The 22,140-nt window shown below is 38.1% G+C and overlaps 1 protein-coding gene across 1 annotated transcript in view; it reads right to left on the reverse strand.

The window, feature by feature from the left end:
• Nucleotides 1-4,026: 4,026 nt before the first annotated feature.
• TRIM69 (tripartite motif containing 69) overlaps nucleotides 4,027-22,140 on the reverse strand; it is a 32,692-nt gene continuing 14,578 nt past the window's right edge. The window contains exons 3-8 of the mRNA XM_089906247.1: nucleotides 19,206-19,682; nucleotides 18,263-18,358; nucleotides 15,710-15,943; nucleotides 14,913-14,935; nucleotides 14,706-14,830; nucleotides 4,027-5,391 (exon numbers count right to left, since the gene is read on the reverse strand). Coding sequence (XP_089762373.1) covers nucleotides 4,850-5,391; nucleotides 14,706-14,830; nucleotides 14,913-14,935; nucleotides 15,710-15,943; nucleotides 18,263-18,358; nucleotides 19,206-19,682 — 1,497 coding nt within the window. The 3' untranslated portion in view covers nucleotides 4,027-4,849. The remainder of the gene's footprint in view (nucleotides 5,392-14,705; nucleotides 14,831-14,912; nucleotides 14,936-15,709; nucleotides 15,944-18,262; nucleotides 18,359-19,205; nucleotides 19,683-22,140) is intronic.

Genomic DNA, 22,140 nt, shown 5'->3' on the forward strand with positions numbered 1-22,140 from the left:
GACGCGCAGGCTCAGCGGCCATGGCTCACGGGTCCAGCCGCTCTGCGGCATGTGGGATCTTCCCGGACCGGGGCACGAACCCGTGTCCCCTGCATCGGCAGGCGGACTCTCAACCACTGCGCCACCAGGGAAGCCTGAAATTTGTCATTTTTATTAGATTTTTCAAAGAACAAACTTATGACATTTTTTATATGACTCCCATATATTTCTTTTGTATATCCTTAATTTCTGCCCTTATAATTTCCTTCTACTTTTTTTTTGGCTTTAAATTGCTGTTCTTTTTCTAATTTCTTGAAAGAGATGACTGATTTTCATCCTTTGTTTTTCTAATATGTGCATATAAGACTTATCGATTCCCTTTAAACTGTGTGCCAGTTTTTCAGATGTCATTTTTCATTATCATTCAATTCAAAATATTTTCAGATTTCCAATAGGAGTTTTTTTGATCCATGGGTTATTTAAAATATTTAAAAATTTCCAAATACATGTGATTAGTTATTTTGTTATCGATGTCTGGTTTAAATGAATTAAGGTCAAAGAATATAGCTTGTGTGATTATAATCTTTTTAAATTTGTTGTAATTTTCCTTCTGACTGAAGTATATGGTCAGTGTTCTGTGTGTGTTTACAAAGAATGCCCTGCAGCTGTTGGATGTTCTCAGGTGTTTGGTACACTGTTCTAACATATGTTCATTGAGTCAAGTTTGTTAATCATATCGTCTGATTCTTCTATCAATTACCGAGAGAGGCATGTTAAAAATCTCCTAAGTTGTTTGTAGATTTATTAATTTATTGTTAATTACTGCTTTATCTATACAGAAATTATGTTGTTAGGTGCATGCAAATTTATACTTGTTACTTTTAGTTGATTGAAAAATTAAGCATTGAAATATAAAACGCAGAACTTTAAAACATGTAGAATAAAACACAGGAGAATATCTCTCTGACCTCTGAGAAGGATTTTTTTGTAAATGAGACACAAGTATTAAGCCATAGGAGAAGATATTTGCAGTGCAAATAACCAACAAAGGATTGGTATCCAGAACATATAAGTAACCCTATGAATCAATAAGAGACAATCTGATGCAAAAATGGGCAAAACATCTGTATAGGCATTTCACAGAAGAGGAAACTTAAATGGTTAATAAAATTATGAAAAGATGCTCAACCACAGTGGTAATTAGGGAAATGCAAACTAAAACCAGGAGATACCATTATGTGTACCCACCTTACTGATAAAAACTGAATTGTCAAATACATAGATTAATGGGAACTCCCACTGCTGGTGGCAGTGTAAATTGGCACAATATAGTTGACCAACTGTTCAGCATTACTTACTTGAAGATGTGCATACCCTATGTACCAGTGTTTATCAGGTGTAAACCTAGAGAATTCTTGCTCCCATTTACCAGGTCACATATCCAATAATGTTAATGGCAACATTGTTGCTAATAGCAATAGCAACAGCAACAATTAAAAAAATAAAACAACTAGAAACAACTACTTACCTATTAACAGTAGTTTGGATGTTTAAATTGTTGAATTTTCATACACTGGAATACAACATAAGTTTGAATTTTAAAAAAGCTAAGGAAGGCGTACAACATGATTCCATTCATTTAAAGTTCAAAGAACAGACATAATGATACTATACTTTCTAGGAATACATACATATGTAGAATAGAAAAAACTAAACAATACATTTGTTGGAAAAACATACCTATGAATTATTTGCAAAAAAGAAAAATCCAGACACAAAATGTAGAATAGTGATTACCTCAGGGCTGGGACAGATACATAGGGGCCTTCAAAGGTTTTGATACTGTTCTATTTCCAAAGCTAGATGGTGAATTAATGAGTGTTTGTTTCTTCGTATTATTCTCCAAACTGTACATATACATTGCATACATGCTTCTGAATGTATTTTACAAGCCATTTTCCTTTTGAGGTTCTCACCTCAGTGAATCCCAACACACTGACTGGGGCCTCTTTATACTCTACTTCATTTTTTGGTTACTATCAGCCTCATCTCCTGTGGCCTGAGAGAAAACAGTATATAAGATAGCCTCAGTCATGCTTCTTAGTGAATACTATTCAGAGTCTATTTCTAGCAGGGAAATCCCGTATTGGTGTTTCATAATTCATACTTGTTAGAAGAATTCCTGCCTTTTTTTTAATGTTATTTTATTTATTTATTTATTTACGGCTGCGTTGGGTCTTCGCTGCTGCGCGTGGGCTTTCTCTAGTTGCGGTGAGCAGGGGCTTGTGGTCCACGGGCTCTACAGCGCAGGCTCAGTAGTTGTGGCGCACAGGCTCAGTTGCTCCGCGGCATGTGGGATCTTCCCGGACCAGGGATCGAACCCATGTCCCCTGCACTGGCAGGTGGATTCCTAACCACCACGCCACCAGGGAAGTCCCGAATTCCTGCCTTTAATTATAGTCTGAGTTCTAAGTAGAGGGATTGTTCAAATTACTCAGTATAGAATAACCAATTATAAAAATAACCAATTATCTGGGAAAACTGGGGGAAAATTTGTGTCATCTGTGTTAAGACAAGTACTGGAGAGCTGAGATAGTATATCAGAAAAAGTATTAAGGTTGACTCCTACAGATAGTGGAAAATATGTATACACCTGTGGCCTGTTCTAATTCCCCTGGTGATCTGAATAAAACATTCATTTTTTCTTTCCCTTTTTTTAAACACAGTTTTATTGTGGTATAATTTGCTTCTCAAAAAGTTGCCCATAAGTTTACAGTTCATTTATTTCTAGTATATTTATATAGCTATGCAACCATCAATACAAAACATTCATTTTTAAGAAGTTTATTTTCCAAATCTAGATTAGAATTTATATTCATTCCTACTCATCTTTCATTATGTCCAACTTAATCAATCTTCTCCTGAGAATTTTCTTCTATTCTGGTGAATATTGACCTCCCCTTTCTTTGAACTCTGTAGCACTTGTCTGTCCCCAAGGACAGACTTTAGATATCAATTATCTAGAATTCTGTCTATGACTTAACTAGACCCTCTTCTTTCTCCCAAATTCTTTGTCACATTACTTGAAATTTTACAGTGCCTAAAATCCCACCATTAGAATTATTTACTTATTTATATGGACTGTATATTAGCTAGTAAGTAGTATTGTGTTGATGTTAAATTTTCTGAATTTGGTAATTTAGTACTGTGATTATGTAAGAGAATACCTTGGTTCTTAGAAGATACTTGCCGATGTATTTAGGAATAAGAATTATAATGCCTGCAACTTAATCTAAAGTAGTTCAGCAAAAATAACATTAGTAATAATTATACTCACACAAAATCATATGGGGTGGATGTGGGGGAGAGAGACTTAAGAAAATGTAGCAAAATGTTAATAACTGGTATTATAGGTGGAGAGTATGGGAGTTATCATATAAATATGTAATTTTTCCTCTACGTTTGAATTTTTTTTTAAGATTAAAAAAGGAGAGAAATCATGTTCCTTTAGTTCAGTGGTTCCCTGCCCTAGCCACACGTTAGTAAGCTTTTACAAACTGTGAATGCCTAGGCCCTATCTGCTAGAGATTTTTATTTAATTGGTCTTAGGTGGAGTCCAGGCACCTGAATTTCTTTTATATCCCCCTAGATGAACCTTTTTTTTTCTTTTTATGCTTCTTTTATATCCTTCGAAGCATCTAGCAAGGCTCCAGGCACAAAATAGGTCCTTATTACATTCCAGTTAAAATGAATTCATTTTTTTTCAAAAAAGGTAATTTCTTAAATGTAGCCATAACATGTCATGGCTGTTTGCCCAAATCAGCAGCTATAAATGTATGTATATTGTACATACCAACACTACACGAATATTACCTGTAGTTGTATGTATCCTTCCCACTATGACAGATAGGACAGAGGGCTTTTATCCTGCCCAAAGAGCTGTGCTAATTGTAATTTTAGAGGGCCATACTGCAGGTCCTAAGTACTGCACCCCTGCCCCCCACCTCTCCCAAAAAACCTGTCAGAGATAGAGCATGAAGCCCAGTTAGATGGGACTTCCAAAGGAAAGGAAATAGGGGTGGTTCATCAAGGGTACTGCTGAGATCAATAAGCCTAAGAAGTTTAGGCTTAGAAAGAAGGAACAAGCTAGAGGATGAGTATATTGGAGAGGACACGATGAAATATACGGGTATTTAAATTATAGGCAGGAATGACTAAAAGGATATAGTCAAAAGTAAATGGAAATACTTACATGTATTTGAATACAGAAAAACAAGTGCTCCATAGGTAGGTAAAGCAAGAAAAAGGAACTGAGAAAGAGTCAGAGATTCGCTGGACTAAAAAGTATCTTGAGAGAATTCAAGACAAGATTATAAACTAGCCCAGAACATTTTATTTAAATCTCTGGAACAGTTTTTTTTTAATTACAGTAACAAGTTCCAGAAAATAAATATGTTGCAAAATGTATATTAAAAGATAATTAAATAGGAAGAAGAGCACACATCTAAAAATTTATCTATTGAGTCATTATGTTGGAGAATAAGGACAGTATGATAGAATTTCTGAGCACGTTTGAAAAGGGTTCCTGAGCGTCACAAACTCAAGTTGCATTTTGCTCCAGTTATAATAGGATGATGATCATGCTCATGAGAATGGCTCCTGTGTCATAGTAGACCCCAGAGAGTTAGAATGACAGCTTGAAAACCTCCAGTGAAATCCACTTAGAACAGTGAGAACAGAATTCAATTTGTGAATCCTCTTTTCATTATTCCAGAGTTCCCCATAAATTGGGAAGAGAAACCAGTGAGACTGGTAAACTATTTCATTACCTCTTTAATAATGCTCTGAATTTATACAATAGTATGACAAATTACTGTGGATGTAAGATATGCAATGGTTCTTTATTCTCTCCACCATCATTAAGGCAAGGGCAGAAGTAGGGATAAAGTTTCTCCATGAAGGTGCTACTGAAGGTGTAAATGTGGGTCATAGTTTTAGCATTGTAGAAGGATACCTGCCCTCCCTCATAATCCAGGTATATGCCCACCTTGTTGAGATTGTTAGTCAGTTTCATACTACAGGAAGGCAAATCCAGAGCCTTTAGATCAGTTTGGTTCCTTAGTCTTAAAAGCCAGAATCCTTGCTCAGGAGTTAGAGGACAGCTGCCCTTCCGAAGGATGGATTCTCTGACGACTCCAACTGTCCATTTTGTCTTCTTTGCTACTTCTACTTCCCAGTACCACCTTCCAGATGTGAAGCCTTTTGAGCCCAGCACAGCCACACTTGAGTCAAACCTCTCTGGATCATCAGGCATTACCTGCTTAATGTCACCATGCCACACACTGGTTTGGTTTTTGGAGAGCACTAGATTTGGGTGAGCAGTTTTAGGGTCCAGAGTTAATGGAGATAGGCCTAGTAAGAAAATAAGAGAAAGCAGGGCATGGGGGAAAAGGGATGAATGCAGGTTCCCATAGATAGTATTTACATAGACACCAGTGCTTTATCTCCCCATGCCATATACTCTTAGACAGGCAGGTAATTACTTATATACTTTATATTGTTTTGATATCCATGTGGCTATATTCTAGACATTTTTATATTTGTGGTAAAAATCAGACTTTACTCTGAAGCAATTATTATACTCTAATAGAAAATGCAAATAAGATAAATCTGTACTAATAAATATAAGAAAATACAAATGCTGAAAGGGTAAAGATTAGGTAAGTGGGTCCTAGGAAAGCTTTCTAAGGGCAATAAGCATTTTAGTTTTGATGTAACATCTATGAGATGTATCAGGATGCTTTGGGTAAAAAAAGGCAAAAAAGGAATGAGTTAAAAACAGTAGCTTGCATGAGAGAGAAGATAAGGGCTTGCCTGTTAGAAGCAGGTGAGACTGAGCTAACTGGCACAGAATTTAGAGGACAATGGTGATAAGTTTACATTTGGTTTAATAGACACTGGAACTTTTGAGGTCTGGAATGGTTGATGCCACTGATAATCAGAATGTGGTTCACAAACTGTGTAATTGCCAGTCTGTGACAGTATAGTACAGAATTGAGAGTAAGCTCTTGGAAACTTTCATAGAATTCTGACAGAGTAATTTTGTCAGTTGATTTTGTTAAAAAACTGGGCTTGCACTTTGTAATCTTTGTTATTTTAATTCCACTTTTTCAAGTAATTATTTTATATCGTATTCTACAAACATATCAGTTTTAAAAACTGGTCCTTTATCACAGGTAGTTTGAGAAGTATTGGTTTAGACAAATCAATGGGCAGCAGTATAAAAAAGAATTTCTAAATGAAGAGAGATTGGAAGCATATCAGCAAGAAGGTGACACAAATTCTAGATGTGAGATAATTGAACCTTGGCACAAAATTTGATACAGGAAACACAAAAACTATCGTATGTTCACATCATGGACACAGATACAAATATGCATACATTTGTTGTTAATGGATTTACTTATACTTGGAAGGAAGATCAATCCAGTCCATCTCTCTCTTCTCAGAAAAGCTTGAATCTTTTCCATCATCCCAAGGATTTTTTCTTTCTAACAAGAGGCTTTGAAGAATCCTGAAATTTTCCCATATAGGCTGAATCTTCTCTCTCACACAGATCCTCATCCACTTTGGGTTGTTACTTTTTCCAGTGTGGGAACTAGGATTTCTTTGGAGGTATCATAAAGAATTCCTGCCAGCCTTTTAAGAACCACAGTCTGCTCTCATCACCAAACCTCTGACACCTCCAGCTAGCTCAGCCGGCCTTGGTTTTGAGGATTCCTAGGAGTCAGCTTTGCATCCCCGCTTTTCTTCTTATGCCATGTTCAATCCAACAATAAGTTCTGTCAGCTCCACATTTAAAATATATTCTGAGCCTACTCAGAATATATAGACAGATAACTTCCACAAATACCACTGGCTTCGAACTACTGCAGTAGCTTTTTAACTGTTCTGTTTCCACTCTTGCCTGTCTGCAGCCTATTCTGCCCATAACACGAATGAGATCATCCAGTTCTCCTACTCAAAATGCTCTTATGCTTCCCATCACCCAAGGTAAAATCCAGAGTCCTTACAGAGCAAACAAGACATACCTGATTTACCCACTTCTCTGACCTCATTTCCCACCACTTACCACCCCCTCGCCCCACTTAGTTTGGTCCAACCACCTTTGCCTTTTGGCTGTTCCTTGAACATACTAAGCTCATTCCTACTTCAGAGACTTTACACTTTTCCTTCCTTGTCCCTAAACACTCTTTCCCCATATGTTCACTCCTTCACATCATTCAGGCCTTTATTCATGCAAGTTCAATAAAATGTTAATGATAGAATCTAGGTAGGTGTAGGAGTGTTCATTGTGAAAGTCTTTAAACTTTTCAGTATGTTTAGAAATGTCCACAGTAAAACATAGGGAGAGGGGACTGTTTGCTCAGAGAGGTTTTCTCTGGCCATTCTATCTAAAATAGCATGTTCATCTGTCTATCACTGTTTGTACTCTTATCCTGCTTTATTTTCTCTCATGAATAATTATTTACTGAGTATACCATGCTTTGTTTTCTTCACAGTAATTATCACTATGTGAAATTATTTACTTGTTCATTGTCTCTTCCACTGGAGTATAGTCTCTAGAAGGGCAGGGACCATATCTGTTTTGTTTCCTCATATATCTTCAAAATTTGGAACTGTTCCTAGGTATTCAAGTAACTATTTGTTAAACAAATAAACGAACTTCAATTAGAGTTCCATTTGAAACCTTGACACTAATTAATTTCACCATGCTTCATATTCCTGTTATCCTTGGCATAAACGCCCAGAATGTAGACTCCTCTAATGATTTATTCTCTACTGTACTTTTATCCCCACTCTTCTGTTCTTTACCTCCTCTGCCTTCACGCATCCTTCCACTGTTCCCACCCAACCCTTTCCACTCTGCCCTTTAGAACTACCTCCCTAATTATCTCTCCTGCATCCTCAGTTTACAGAATTCTCTCATCACCTCCTTAATTTAACATAAATCTGGCTGGTTCTTCCAAAAAACAAACTAACTAAAAAACAGCTTCCAGAAGTTCATGAGACTATTCATTTTCTAAATTCAGATGCCAGAGATCAGGTTGCCACCACTGCTACTTCCAGACCCATACTCTACTCCTCATCCTCATGTAAAAACATCACTCTTCATTTGAGACTCTTGTCACTCCATTTTATATTTCCCTCTATCTCTATTTGATGCTATTATGTACAAAGTTCCTGGTTATACCCCCTGCACTTTGGGTTAACCTTACTTCTCTACCCCAAATCCAGCCCATCATCTCAAGTGATTTTACTATCTTTTATATACAGCTACTCTTCTATTCTTGCATGTCCTTGACTTTACTGCTGGTGACTTTTGACTCCATTACATCCAAGCTGTCCATATCAATGACTATATTCTGGATCTTGTAGTCATCAGGAACTATTCATTCTCTAAAATCTTCAATTCAGATATGCCATACTCTTTATTTTTTGAGCTTTCTCACTCTCATCTCCCCCTACAACCATTACTTGACTTCATTAACATCTCTGGTCCCCTATCTCTCTTTATTATCTCTCTTTCCTTCCTGGCTTAAAATCCTTCCCTAAACAGTTAGCAGTGATAGCTTTGTTGTCAATAGCCTCAACACTTTTATCCTCTTATGCTATTTCTGCAGCATCTGCCATGCAACTCTCTAACCTTGGATTTATTCAACTATTCAAATTAACACCCCAATTCCTGACCATTGCAGGAGGAAAATCACAAAATTGTGCATACAGGTACCGCTACAAATTCATTATTTCCACTCTTATGCTTGGCCATCAGCACTGCCCAGAACTCTTATATTTCCCAAATCAAATCCTCTCCAATTCCTCACAACAGCAATTTCAAACCTTCAACTCCCACCTCAAACCCCTATTCCACCACTTCCCTTCTCACTCCCAGGCAGAAGACTTCATCTCCTGTTTCACAGAGAAGCTACGGTACGTCTTATAGGAATCCCTCAATTCTTCCCACTCATACTGCAAACCCCACCCCACAGAATTGTTCACTTCTACCATCTTTATCTCCTCTCCAGTTTCAGAGGAAACTGTGGAAAGTCAATACCTCTCTGTGCTGTAGCTCTCACTCTTCCCTACTTCCACCAATTATTCCCTTTCTTATACTGTTGATTTCTGCCTTTCTACAGGCTACTTCCCTTCAGCATGTTTTCCGTTCATACATCTTCCCTTCTTAGTGAAACTTCTCAAATGAGTGATCTATTCACTTCATTACTGCCTCATTCCAAATTACTCCTGAACCCTACACAGTAACTTCTACTCATTCCACTCTTTTGAAATTAGCCTTGCCAAAGTCACCAGCTGTGGTTTAAAATATCTCTTTTCCAGTCATTTTCTAAATTGATCTTCACATTTGGCGTGAATGACCATTCCCTTCTCTTTGACAGTCTTTTTGTTTTAGATTCCATGTGGACTTCATTTCCTGGTTTTTCTTTTATTTCTGTTGCCAGAATTCCTCAGTCTCTTCTGAGGCTTCATTGACCTTCATCTGTTGTTATTCTCTATAACATGCTCTCTCTTTGACTGTATGTTCTCAGTTTCCTTAGGAAATCTCATTTACATGAATAGCTTCAGCTACCCCGACTCTATATTGATTATTCCAGCCCTGGCCTCTCTCCTAAGCTCCAGTTAGAATAATTACCCATTTGAGTATATTCACTTAGTTGTCCTGTAGGTCAACACAACATGGCCAAAACTGAACTCATCAGCACCCTCCAAAATCTGCATCTCCTGTATTTCCATCCTTGACATCACCTTTCTCTATCCCTTACCACCAGTTACTGTCCTGTATATTTCAGCTCCAGGAATTCTGTCTCCAGAATCTATTCTTTATTTTCCATTCCCATTCCCATGCCTCTGGCTTACATCTTAATAATGTTTCACCTAGAGGGTTGCTATAGACTCTAACTTGGTCTTCTAGCCTTTCCTGAGGAGCAGAAACTGTCTTTTATTTCCATATCCTTGGAGCCCAACTTAATGCTTAGCATGTAGGAGGCCCTCTAGAAGAGTGTGTTGAATGAATGAGTGAACTTTGGTGATATTTTACTAATACACACAAAACTAAAGGAAATATATTAAAATATTTTAAGTTAAACAATTCCCTACCCTGGAATACATGAAAAGCCATATTGTCCATGGTTGCTTTTTCACTGCAATGGCATAGTTAAGTACTTTCAACAAAGACCAAACAGCCCAAAAAGCCTAAAATATTTACTGTCTGACCCTTTACAGAAAAAGTATCAGCCGCTATCCTAAAGCAACAGCCTCATTTATAAGGCAGGAAAGAAGAAAATATGAATCTGCAGAATAAGCAAAGGCCTAGAAATAAGAAGTATGAAGTATATTTTACCAGCGTTTGACTATGGTACATTATTATTAAAATAGCCATCTATTAAATAAATCCCATTTGATGTTCTTAAATGTAAAATTATACCAAAAAGAAAAAAATCAGTTTGTGCTTTCAATGATTGCTAAAAGTGAAATTTGATTTTACAGGCAAAGAATACAAGAAGAAAAACACTGTGATCCTGAGACAGCTAGAATTTGCAGGGTAGAGTAACACAGAGGAGGGAGCTGTACATAGACTTTCAAGCATCTACAAAGGGATTCCCTCAAGGCTGTGGCTGAATATTGCCACATGCATGCGGTGAAACTCACTAAGTCCAGAGAGAAAATCTCCGGAAAGCAGTAGGCCTAATAATTTCTAGAGCTCACACAAGACTGGGAATAGTTTTCAATCCTGTCAGCCAGAATGGAAAAATGTTATAGTATGTAGAACATCAGACAGAGTACTCAGAAGGTTAATACCTTAGAAAATTGACAAAGTTAACCCTAGATTAAAGGCTGCTCTTGAACCACTCTCACAAAGTTTAAAGGCTCAGCAAAGCTTAAAGTGTCAAAAGGAACAAAGTTATTTCAAATAACTTCACTAAATGCCAAAGTTAAATCCATAGAGCTTAAAGGATTACAACAAAATTCAGCAAATAGCAATGTAAAACTGATCATGTTTGACAGCCAGAAGAGACAAATCTCTCATGCAAAATTCCAAATAATTTATGTAGATACTCCACCCTCAAGGAGGAGGGAGCATAACTACCTACTCCTTAAGTGTGGGCTACACATAGTGACTTGCTTCCAAAGTATACAGTATGGAAAAGGGAGGGGGGAATAACTTTACAGTGGAGAAACTTGACAAACACTACCTCAGCTAGGTGATTAAAGCCAACATCAACAGTCGTAAATTATGTTGACAGTATGTATGCTTGATATGATGTGATGAAAATGGCACTTTAACTCTGTGGTTTTCCTCTCAATAACTCATAAGCCTGGTCTTATCATGAGAAAATCATCAGACAAATTGCAATAACGTGGCATCCTATGAAATACATGACCAGTATTCCCCAAAACTGTCAAAGTCATCAAAAAACAAGGAAAGTCTGAGAAACTGTCACAGCCAAGAAGAGCTTAAAGAAACATGACAATTAAATGTAATGTGAAACCTTAGATGGGATCCTGGAATAGAAAAATGACATTAGGTAAAAAAAGAAGGAAATCTAAAGAAACTATTGACTTTAGTTAATAGTAATGTATTAGTATTGATTCATTGATTATAAATCATGTATCACACTAAATATAAGATAATAATATAAACTAGGAATGAGGTATACAAGAACTCTCTGTACTATCTTTTCAATTTTTCTGTAAATCTAAAAGTATTCTAAAAAAATTAAGTCAATTAAAAATTTAAAAAAATACCAGCCATGCAAAGCAGCAGGAAAATATGACCTACAGTCTCAAGAAAACTCACGCAATAACAACATGTTAGAAATTACAATAGTGGTGGAATTAGCAAAGACATTAAAACAGCTATTATATATATCTTCCATTTGCATGAAAATGTAGACAAAACAATAACATGGTATGGAGAGAAACTGAAGATATAAAAAGACCCAACTTTTTGAAGAAATGAAATGTATCTGAAATGAAAAACATCTTGAACAGGATTAACAGAAGATTAGACAGTGCAGGTGAAAAGATGAGAGAACTGGGCTTCCCTGGTGGCTCAGTGGTTGAGAGTCCGCCTGCCGATGCAGGGGACACAGGTTCGTGCCCCCATCTAGGAAGATCCCAAATGCCGTGGAGCGGCTGGACCCGTGAGCCATGGCCGCTGGGCCTGCGCGTCCGGAGTCTGTGCTCCGTGGCGGGAAAGGCCACAGCAGTGAGAGGCCCGCGTACCGCAAAAAAAAAAAAAAAAAAAAGAGAGAACTTGAATAGCAAGAGAAGCTATTCAAAATGAAGCACAGAAAGAAAAAAAGGCTAAAAAATGCTGAACATCAATGACAAGGGAGACAATTTTAGGTGGTCTGACATATGTAAAATTAGAGTTCCAGAAGGAGAGAAGAAAAGGTGGATAGGTAAAAAAAGCTCTTGAAGAAATAATAGCTGACATTTTCCCAAACTTGGTGAAAACAATAAACCCATTGATCCAAGAAACTCAATGAACCACAAACTAAATAAATAAAAAGAAAACACACCAAGATCCAGCATAATCAAACTGGTGGAAACAAGTGACAAAAAAAGTAAATCTTACAAGGAGAAAAGACATAGTACATACAGAGAAATGAATATAAAAATGATAATAGACATCTCATCAGAAACTATACAAGTAAGAAAACAATGGAGTGACTTTTTATATTAGTGAAAAGAAGTCCATTAACCCAGAATTCTATATGAGGGAATATATCTTTCAAAAAAATAAGGTAAAATAAAACTGTGGTGGTATCCAAACATTGTCAAGAGAAAACCCAATATGTAGTGAAAGATGAAAAAAGTGACATAAAAATGGAGATTGATATTAAGAGAAACAAAAAGAGTCTTCTAGATCAGCGTGGACAGTACTCCATATGGATGAACCAGAGGCCAAAGGGAGGGAAAAAAAAGAAGCTGAAGGCAAAGCGAAAGAAAGAAAAGGGGGAAAGCAAAGCAAAGGCAGTAAAGGCAGTGAAGGGTTTGGCCTGGTAGACTCTTAAAAACGAAAAATGTCACATGGGATAGATCTTTGATTAGAATGTATACATTAGTTTCAGCTTCCACCAAATGAAAACTTTATTTCCATATTTTAACTTAGCCTTTTTCAATTTAAACGCAGCGTAACTTCTCAAATTTGTTTTGGGAACTTTAATAAAATATCCTTTTTTTTTTGGCGGTACGCGGGCCTCTCACTGTTGTGGCCTCTCCCGTTGCGGAGCACAGGCTCTGAACGCCCAGGCTCAGCGGCCATGGCTCACGGGTCCAGCCGCTCCGCGGCATGTGGGATCTTCCCAGACCGGGGCACGAACCCGTGTCCCGTGTCCCCTGCATCGGCAGGCGGACTCTCAACCACTGCGCCACCAGGGAAGCCCCCTAAAATATCTTTTTTGATGGAGTTAAAAAAATCAAAAAGATCGACATTATCAAGTTCTGGCAAGGATTTGGAGAAACCAGGACTCTCATTCACTGGAGGTGGGAATTAAGACAGTACCACCACTTAAGAAAAAAAATGTGATAGTTTCTTATAGTTAAGCATATACCTAACATACAACCTAGCAATCCCATCACGAGATATTTCCCCTAAAGAAATTAAAACACAAAGATTTGTAAACAAATGTTCAGGCAAGTTTATTCATACTAGCCATAAACTAGAAACTACCCAAACGTCCATCAGTTGGTGAATGAATAAGCAAATTGTGATGTATCCATAAAATAAAGTGGTTGATACATGCAACAACATAGGTGAATCTCAAAAAGCATTTTGCTAAGTGAAAAAAGCCAAACAGAAAAGACTACATAATGTATGGTTCCACTTATATGAGATTTTAGAAAAGACAACTAAAGTGAAATAAAGTAGATCAGTGAGTGTCAGTGGCTGAGGCTAGAAAAGGATTGACTGCAAAGGGGTATGCGGGAACTTTCTGGGATGACAGAAATTTTCTATATCTTGATTTTGGAGATGTTTACATAAGTGTATACATTTGTCACACTCATCAAATTGTACTTTACAATTGGTGAATTTTATTCTGTGTTAATTATACCTCAGTACTGTTTTTTTTTTTCAGTGTCAGTTACCTGGAAAAATTAACAGGGATAGATTTGTGATTTTCATTAAATCAGTAACTACAAATAATAATGAGTCTATATGAAGTCTATAAAAAACTTTATTTAGAGCTTTATTTCTGTAATGATTTTTATAGATCTCTAAACAGTCTCCTAAGATGAGATAACTCCATGTTATAAACGTCAAGCACAAGAGGAACTGTATTCATACACACAATGAGTATGTACAGTAACCTCCTCCTCCAGGGCAGAGATGCCTCAGGGAGTTACATAACTGTTTTAGAAAAACATTAAAATATTGGTTGTCACATTTGATAGAACAATCAAACAAAATCGTAGGCTGAGAAGTAATTCGGACATCAGACTCTGTTTACCAGTACAAAGTCATAAATTCTTAGATGACGGTAAGAGAAGAAATTCAGTCGTACCAACTAGCCTTCTTTTGGCTAAACTTCACCCCTCCCTCTGTCCAGACTCTAACGTACTATTTAGGGCCACAGAAGACATCCCACAGATGAAACATAAAGTGGGAGCCCCAGGAACAAATAACTACTACCCACTGATACCTGGAGAGAGAGTGGACTGCATTTCCCTCCACATCATATACTGGATGGGACCTTTGAACAGGCCTGGGTTCAGCTTTCTGGAGATAAGCTCTCTGGGTGTCAGCACCCTCATTCCTTGCTCCAAGCTGCAGGGGACATAAATCATTTATTCTTAGACATCCTCCAGGGACTGAAGGAAGGGTATTAATACCACAGGGAAACACTTACCTATCCAAGAGAGGTGTGATGTCCTAGGAGAGGAAAGGAGAAATAGAAAGGTTAGATGCCTGTTCATCAGCTCCAGAAATTTCTTTGGTCATACTGGCCACCACCAGAATTTGATGGTCAAAACTGTGATCCTATGCAGATGGTCCCCATCCCATTGCCACCAGCTCCTCTCATCCTCCATATGCCTTTTCTGATCTTCATCCTTCATCTATCCCAGGATAAACTGGCTTACTTTGCTCTGATTTTCTAGAGTTCCCTTTTACAGGGAACAAGAAAGAAATTAAGGTTAAGCTATTTTTGCCTACACGGCCACATAGTCTCAGGAGAAAAACACAGTAGGTATTCCAACCCCAAGGCCACTTTTCCTTACTCTGGCTAATCAAGCTTCTGATCACTGAGGTAGTAACCAATGCCACTTTAGAGGTGAAGCGTGAGGAAGCAAAAATTGACCAACAGCTTTTCAAACAGGTCAATTTATGATTGCTGAGAGCCAGTAAAAGATACAACTTTTTGGCAACATTCTTACTTTTGAGAAATAAAGCTTCAAATTTCTTTATGGAGAAATATTAAAACATGCTGGTTTTAATGGCATTTTATTATCTTCTTTTCTAGGAGTGTGAAAGTAAAGCTTTCAACTGAGTATAAGGTAAAAGCAGCCTCCTGCTTTTCTCCCAAGGAATCTTAAAAGCACTACAGCAGTTTTTTTACCCTCCTGGAGGGAAAATCTGCTTCTACACCCTTTCCAACCCTCTTTCCCCCTCTATTGTACCCATAGTCATGTTGGTATGGAGTCTCACTTTGAGAAAGTCGAAGGAGTTCTGCTGTTCCATCCGTGCCTGGATGCTCACCAACATCTCCCTGGCTAGGAGGCACTGTTCTTGAATGTGGCTCAGATTCAGCTCCATCTCCTCATTCAAGGCTTTCCCCTCTTCTCGGAGCTCATTTAAAGCGTCCTTTTCTTTGCTGTGCAGGAACTGATGCAGCTTTAGAAACTCCAAGGAGATGTGTTGCTGCAGATGTAGCTTGTTTTCCTGGAAAACTCCATGATCATCACCATGGTAATTATTGAGATTAACACTTGAGGTTGGGGGCCCACACCACTAACACTCATACAACTTGGGAAACACTATAACAGAAAAATGCATGCAAATGGCTGAGTATCAACATTCAACTGTACTAAAAGGAGCCCTTTGGGAGACTTACTCTGTCTTTCCCAGCTAGTTTAATAGTTCAGCACGAAATAGTCAAAAGTCATCCTAGGTTCCTATTACAGTACTGAGGTGGTAACCAATGCCATATTAAATAAGACCATGGGGTTAATCAAACATTTTTAAATGAATGATAATTCCCTTTTATCCAGAAGTACAAACCAATATCTACCAAGTGATTCTGTTAGACTGGGTCCATATGAGGCTGGAAGAACTGTCGTTTTTTAAGAAATGAGAACTAGGGGAGATGCCATTTCTGCTGCCAGGACAATATAGAAAAAGCAAGAGATGGGCAATGTCTGAAGCACTGAAATTGATAACTGCTACACTGGCATCTCTTTTCTTAGGTGACCTCAACATCCTCATGGGTATGCCATCTGACATCCTGGCTTCTCAGTTCCTCATCATCATTTCTAGTGATTTTTACCTTTGTCTACTCGTTCTTTTAGTCACATTGAGGATTTTTTCATCCCCAGCAATTGTACCATCTCTAAAATTACTTTTTATGCTCAGTTACTCAGGTACCCCTATTGCAACAATTATCGGGTCTCATTGAAACTTCCTGTTCATTGACCCCTTCATTTCCATTCATCAACTTCTCTCTCTTCGTGTCCCCTATTATCCAGCTTACATTCTATGGTCAGTCATTATAATTGCACTCTTAAAATAGTCTTAACTCTCACTGTCCTCTAGGTCAGACTTTTCCATTTTTCCTTTTACCTATTTCACCACTCTCTCTCAGTCTTATTTGTTGGTTCTGTCTCCTCTAACCAAACTCTAAATATTAAATTACTTGATATTCTTCCCGGGGCTCTTTTCCCTTCTCATTCTACACTCTCTTTCTAGGTAATAGCCTCTCCTTTCACAACTTTAAATACAATCTATATGCTGACTTCTTATTTTCATCCTAGAGCAACTTCTGAGCTCCAGATTCCTATATCCAGCTGTCTGTTTGATATCATCACTCACCTCTCACATCTAATCAATCCCCACATGCAGGTAATTTTTATTTCCAAAGCATATGCTGAAGCTATTTATTTCTTTTGATCTCTACTGCCTTTCTAGTCCAAGCCATCATCATTCTCTGGGATCACTGCCGCAGTCCTCTGCTAACCATTATCCTTGTCATTGTCTTTCTCCAATCCATACTCCACATAGCCACCAGACTGATGCTTTCAAAATGAGATGAAGCCATGTCCTATTTAAACCCTTTAATGACTTCTCATTATTCCCAGGATGAAGTTCAAAATTCCTAACATTATCTACAAGGGCCTACATGATTGGCCCCATATCTGCCTTTTCAGTCTCATCTTGCTTACCATGATCCAGCTTAATTGGCCTTCTCTCTGTTTAACATAACAACTAACTTCCTGTCTCAGAACTTTTCCGTATGCTCTTTCCTCTTCACAGAACATTTTCCAGGCAATTTCCTTCATATTCACCTGACCCAGTTCACTTGGCTAAGGATAACACTTATCCTTTCAATTCTCAATTTTTAATAAGTGGCTTCTTCAAAGAACACCCAGTCTAGATTAGGTTCTGCATTTATATGCTCTAATATACCCTATATTTTCATTTATAGTAGTTACCACAGTTGTTGTTTTATTGTTATTGGTGGGATTGTTTAATTAACATCTATCTCCCACCATGGTAGGAATATAGTGTCTAGTATAATACCTGACCCACTCAATAAATATTTGTTGAATGAATGAATGTTGACTATAATAGCTGAACTAGGAACTCTTACAACAAGAACAAGATTCTCTTGAGACATCATTTCCATCTATCCTTCTTCTTTCCCTCATTGTACATATTTCTTCCAGATGCCAAATGCCAGAGAAGACACCCCTCTACAGAATAATTAATGAAGAAACAGAACTCCCAGTTTATTCCCCCAACCTAGGAACTGATTTGCCAAGTCTCTAACCATTAACCTCCTGTGAAGTTGAAAGTATAAGCAATAGTTTTATTTAGTTTTAGGGAAGCTAGAAAAAATCAAATCAGATGAGAAAAGCCAGCAATCTGAGAGACCTGGGTTCAAAGGTGCCTGGTATGTAAAGGTACCTTTCCACTCACATAGCTGAAGTTACAAGGAGGGTATATTCCGGTTGTATCTCATAACCCCTCTACCCTGCTCCTCACCTTGTGAGCAGCAATAGCATCTTTCTGCATGTTCCTCAGGGACTGAAGTTCCTTCAGGGTTGCCTGCAGTTGACCCTGATGGATAGTAAGCTCCTCCTGGGAATACCGTGTAGAATTAACACAAGGTAATTGAGAGATAAAGGGCCATAAGGGACATCTCCCCCAAAGCCCCAGGGTGTCAGGGGAAAAAAAAGCAAGCTCTTGTTACAAAAGTCTCCTTTAGCCTGTATCGTAATTCCTGTCTCTTCCAAAAATTGTGAAGAAAATTACAAGCAGCAGAAAAACTTAGTTTTATCCTCTCATTAGCTAACTTCAGGGGTTTGAAGAAGATAACAGAGCTCTATATATTTTCTCCTCTAGCTACACTGTTCTCACTCCCTATACCTTTACTTGCACTGTTCTCACTTAGAACTCTCATTTCTTCCTTCTGCCCGTCCAAATTCAAATAATTTTCCAGTTCAAGCTTTCTTTCACCATGCCTCCCCTGACTATTTCAGTCTTCTCTGATCTCCTCTGAAATTCTAAGCATTTGTGAATTACAAATGTGACAAAAATCTAGCTCACAACAGTAGACTATCTTATATTGCTTTGGTTGTTTTATTCATTTTAAACTTGACTAAATTTCAAGACTTTTATAACAAAAGCAATATCTTATATGTCCATATTCTGTACAGTGTCTAGTAGAATGCTGTCGTGGCAGGGTTTGGGTAAATATTTGATTGACTGAGGGAGTAGACCAGAGCTCCTTCACTGCTTTCCTATAATTGGCAACTATAGAAAAAGAACTTTGCAAGATATATTGTATTTTCTGAGCACTCTGAGCTTTCTAGTAATCATCTGGATAAAGGGGTGGTATTGGAAGAGAGAAGAAGTCCAGCAAAAGATTTTTCCCAGCCTTCCTAAGGAATTGCTCAGGATTGCTCAAAACCCAGGGCTCACCCACCGTGAAGAAACGGACAGCATCAGAGATCTGCAGGAATTCTTTAGACTGCCCCACAGACAATCGAACATCTTTGCATTGGAAGCATATCAGTTTCCCGTCTGGCTTACTGAACAGTTTCAGGTTCTCTCCATGCTCTGGGCACTGTGGATGGCCCTTGAATAGGGGTAGCTTCTTAATCTTCTCTACCAGCTTCTCCAGTACAAGGTTAAATGTACAGTTGCTGTATTGACATAGCATCTTACACTCAGGACAGAATGTTTCTTGTGCTTGCTGCTTCCAAAAGTTTTGGATACAAGACTGACAGAAGTTGTGGCCACAGCTTAGCATCAGTGGATCACGAAACCAATCATTACACAGTGGGCAGTGTAACTCCATAGTAATATCTTGTATCTGCACTTTAGAGGGTACCTGGGTGATGAAATCATTCACTTCAACGTAGTTGTCTGGGTCAATGTTGACAGAGGTGTTGGAAGATACCTTTGGAAAATAACAGCTAAAATGAGTTTCTCTTTCTCATTGCCCATTTCAGCATTCCAGGATAGTGGGCTCTATTCCTAAAGGAGCTGAGAATTGATGCAGTCAGAGTAAAAGCACCATAATCTCTTCTTTGAAAGTGATCAATAAATTCATTGTTATCTAACATCATAGTTTATTACTACTCCCAACATTATTAAACTTTAATAGAGAACCAAGGCAGAAGAAGAAAGAGTACTCAATCAAAGAAATGTATTTCGTTGTACATCGCTTCTTCCACCCACTTTCTCTATGTATCAGTTGAAAGGTTTACTTCCAGCTTCTGTTCTACTAGTTATTACCTTTTTGTTTTGTTTTGTTTTCTGGAAGTCATATGCAAAGAATTGGAAGATCAGTCAGATTCCTCAGTCAATGGCATAATATCACCAACTATAATATCATCCAGGCCCTCCACCCATCCTTTTTATTTGTTTTTGTTTTTGTTTTTTGCGGTATGCGGGCCTCCCACTGCTGTGGCCTCTCCTATCGCAGAGCACAGGCTCCGGACGCGCAGGCCCAGCGGCCATGGCCCACAGGCCCAGCCGCTCCGCGGCACGTGGGATCCTCCCGGACCAGGGCACGAACCCGTGTCCCCTGCATCAGCAGGCGGACTCTCAACCACTGCACCACCAGGGAAGTACCACCCATCCTTTTTAAAAAACACATTACGGAAATAACATTTATACAGAAAAATGCAGAATCATAAGTGTACAGCTCAATAACTTTTCACAAAATGGACACATCTGTGTAATCATCACCCCAATCAAGAAACATTTTCAGCATCCCAGAAGCTCCCCATATGCCTGCTTCAAGTCACTATCCCTCATCAAGGTTGACCCCCATCCTGACTTCCAACACTATACATTAGTTTTGCCTGTTTTTGAATTTTATATAAATGCAGCCATGCAATATATACTCTTTTGTTGTTGGATTCTTTGGTCAACATTATATTTGTGAGATTTATTCATATTGTTCTATATAATTGTGGTCCATTCAACCTCGTTGCTGTATAGTATCCATTGTGTAAATATACCATAATTTATTTCTCCGTTCTACTGTTGATGGACTTTTAGGTAATTACCAGTGTGGAGCTATTATAAATAGTGTTGCTAAGAACATTCCTGCTCATGTTCTTTGGTGAAAAAATGTTATATACAGACATACCTTGGAGATGTTGCAGGTTGGGTTCCATACCACCACAATAAAGTGAATATCACAGTAAAGTGAGTAACACAAAATTTTTGGTTTTCCAGTGCATATAAAAGTTATTACTGTAGTCTATTACATGTGCAATAACATAATGTCTAAAAAGTGTACATACCTTAATTAAAAATACTATATTGCTAAAATGTGCTAACCATCATCTGAGCCTTCAGCGAGTGGTAATCTTTTTGCTAGTGGAGAGTCTTGCCTTGATGTTGACAGCTGATCAGGGTGGTGGTTGCTGAAGGCTGGGGTGGCTATGGCAGTTTCTTGGAATAAGACAACAATGAAGTTTTCTGCATTGATTGACTCTTCCTTTCATGAATGACTTCTCTTTAGCATGCAGTGCTGTTTGATAACATTTTACCCACAGTAGAACTTCTTTCAAAATTGGAATCAATCCTCTCAAACCTTGCCACTGCTTTATCAACTAATTTTATGTAATATTCTAAATCCTTTGTTGTCATATCAACACTCTTTATAGCATCTTCACCAGGAGTAAGTTTTATCTCAAGAAACCACTTTTTTCCTCATCCATAACAAGCAACTCTTCATCTATTAAAGTTTAATCATGAGATTGCAGCAATTCAGTCACATCTTCAGGCTCCACTTCAGATTCTAGTTCTCTTGCTGTTTCCACCACATCTGCAGGTACTTCCTCCACTGAAGTTTTGAAACCCTCAAAGTCATCCATGCAGGTTGGAATCAACTTCTTCCAAACTCCTGTGTATGTTAATATTTTGACCTCTTCCCACAAATCATGAATGTTCTTAATGGCATCTAGAGTGGTGAATCCTTTCCAGAAGGCTTTCAATCTACTTTGCCCAGATCCATCAGAGGAATCACTATCTAAGGCAGCTATAGCCTTACAAAATGTATTTCTTATATGGTAAGACTTGAAAGTTGAAATTACTCCTTGATCCATGGGCTGCAGGATGGATGTCGTGTTAGCAGGCATGAAAACAGCATGAATCTCATTGTACATCTCGATCAGAGTTCTTGAGTGATCAGATGAATTGTCAATGATACTTTGAAAGGAATCTTTTTCTGAGCAGTAGGTCTCAATGGTGGACTTAAAATATTCAGTAAACCATGTTGTCAACAGATGTGTTGTCATCTAGGCTTTGTTTATAGAGCACAGGCAGAGTAGATTTAATGTAAATCTTAAGGGCCCTAGGATTTTCAGAATGGTAACTGAGCATTGGCTTCAAGTTATCAG

This window comes from Delphinapterus leucas, chromosome 2, assembly GCF_059928025.1.
Source record: "Delphinapterus leucas isolate spDelLeu-1000000601 "Yukka" chromosome 2, BTC_Dleu_Yukka2, whole genome shotgun sequence".
In the NCBI taxonomy this organism is placed as follows: Eukaryota; Metazoa; Chordata; class Mammalia; order Artiodactyla; family Monodontidae; genus Delphinapterus; species Delphinapterus leucas.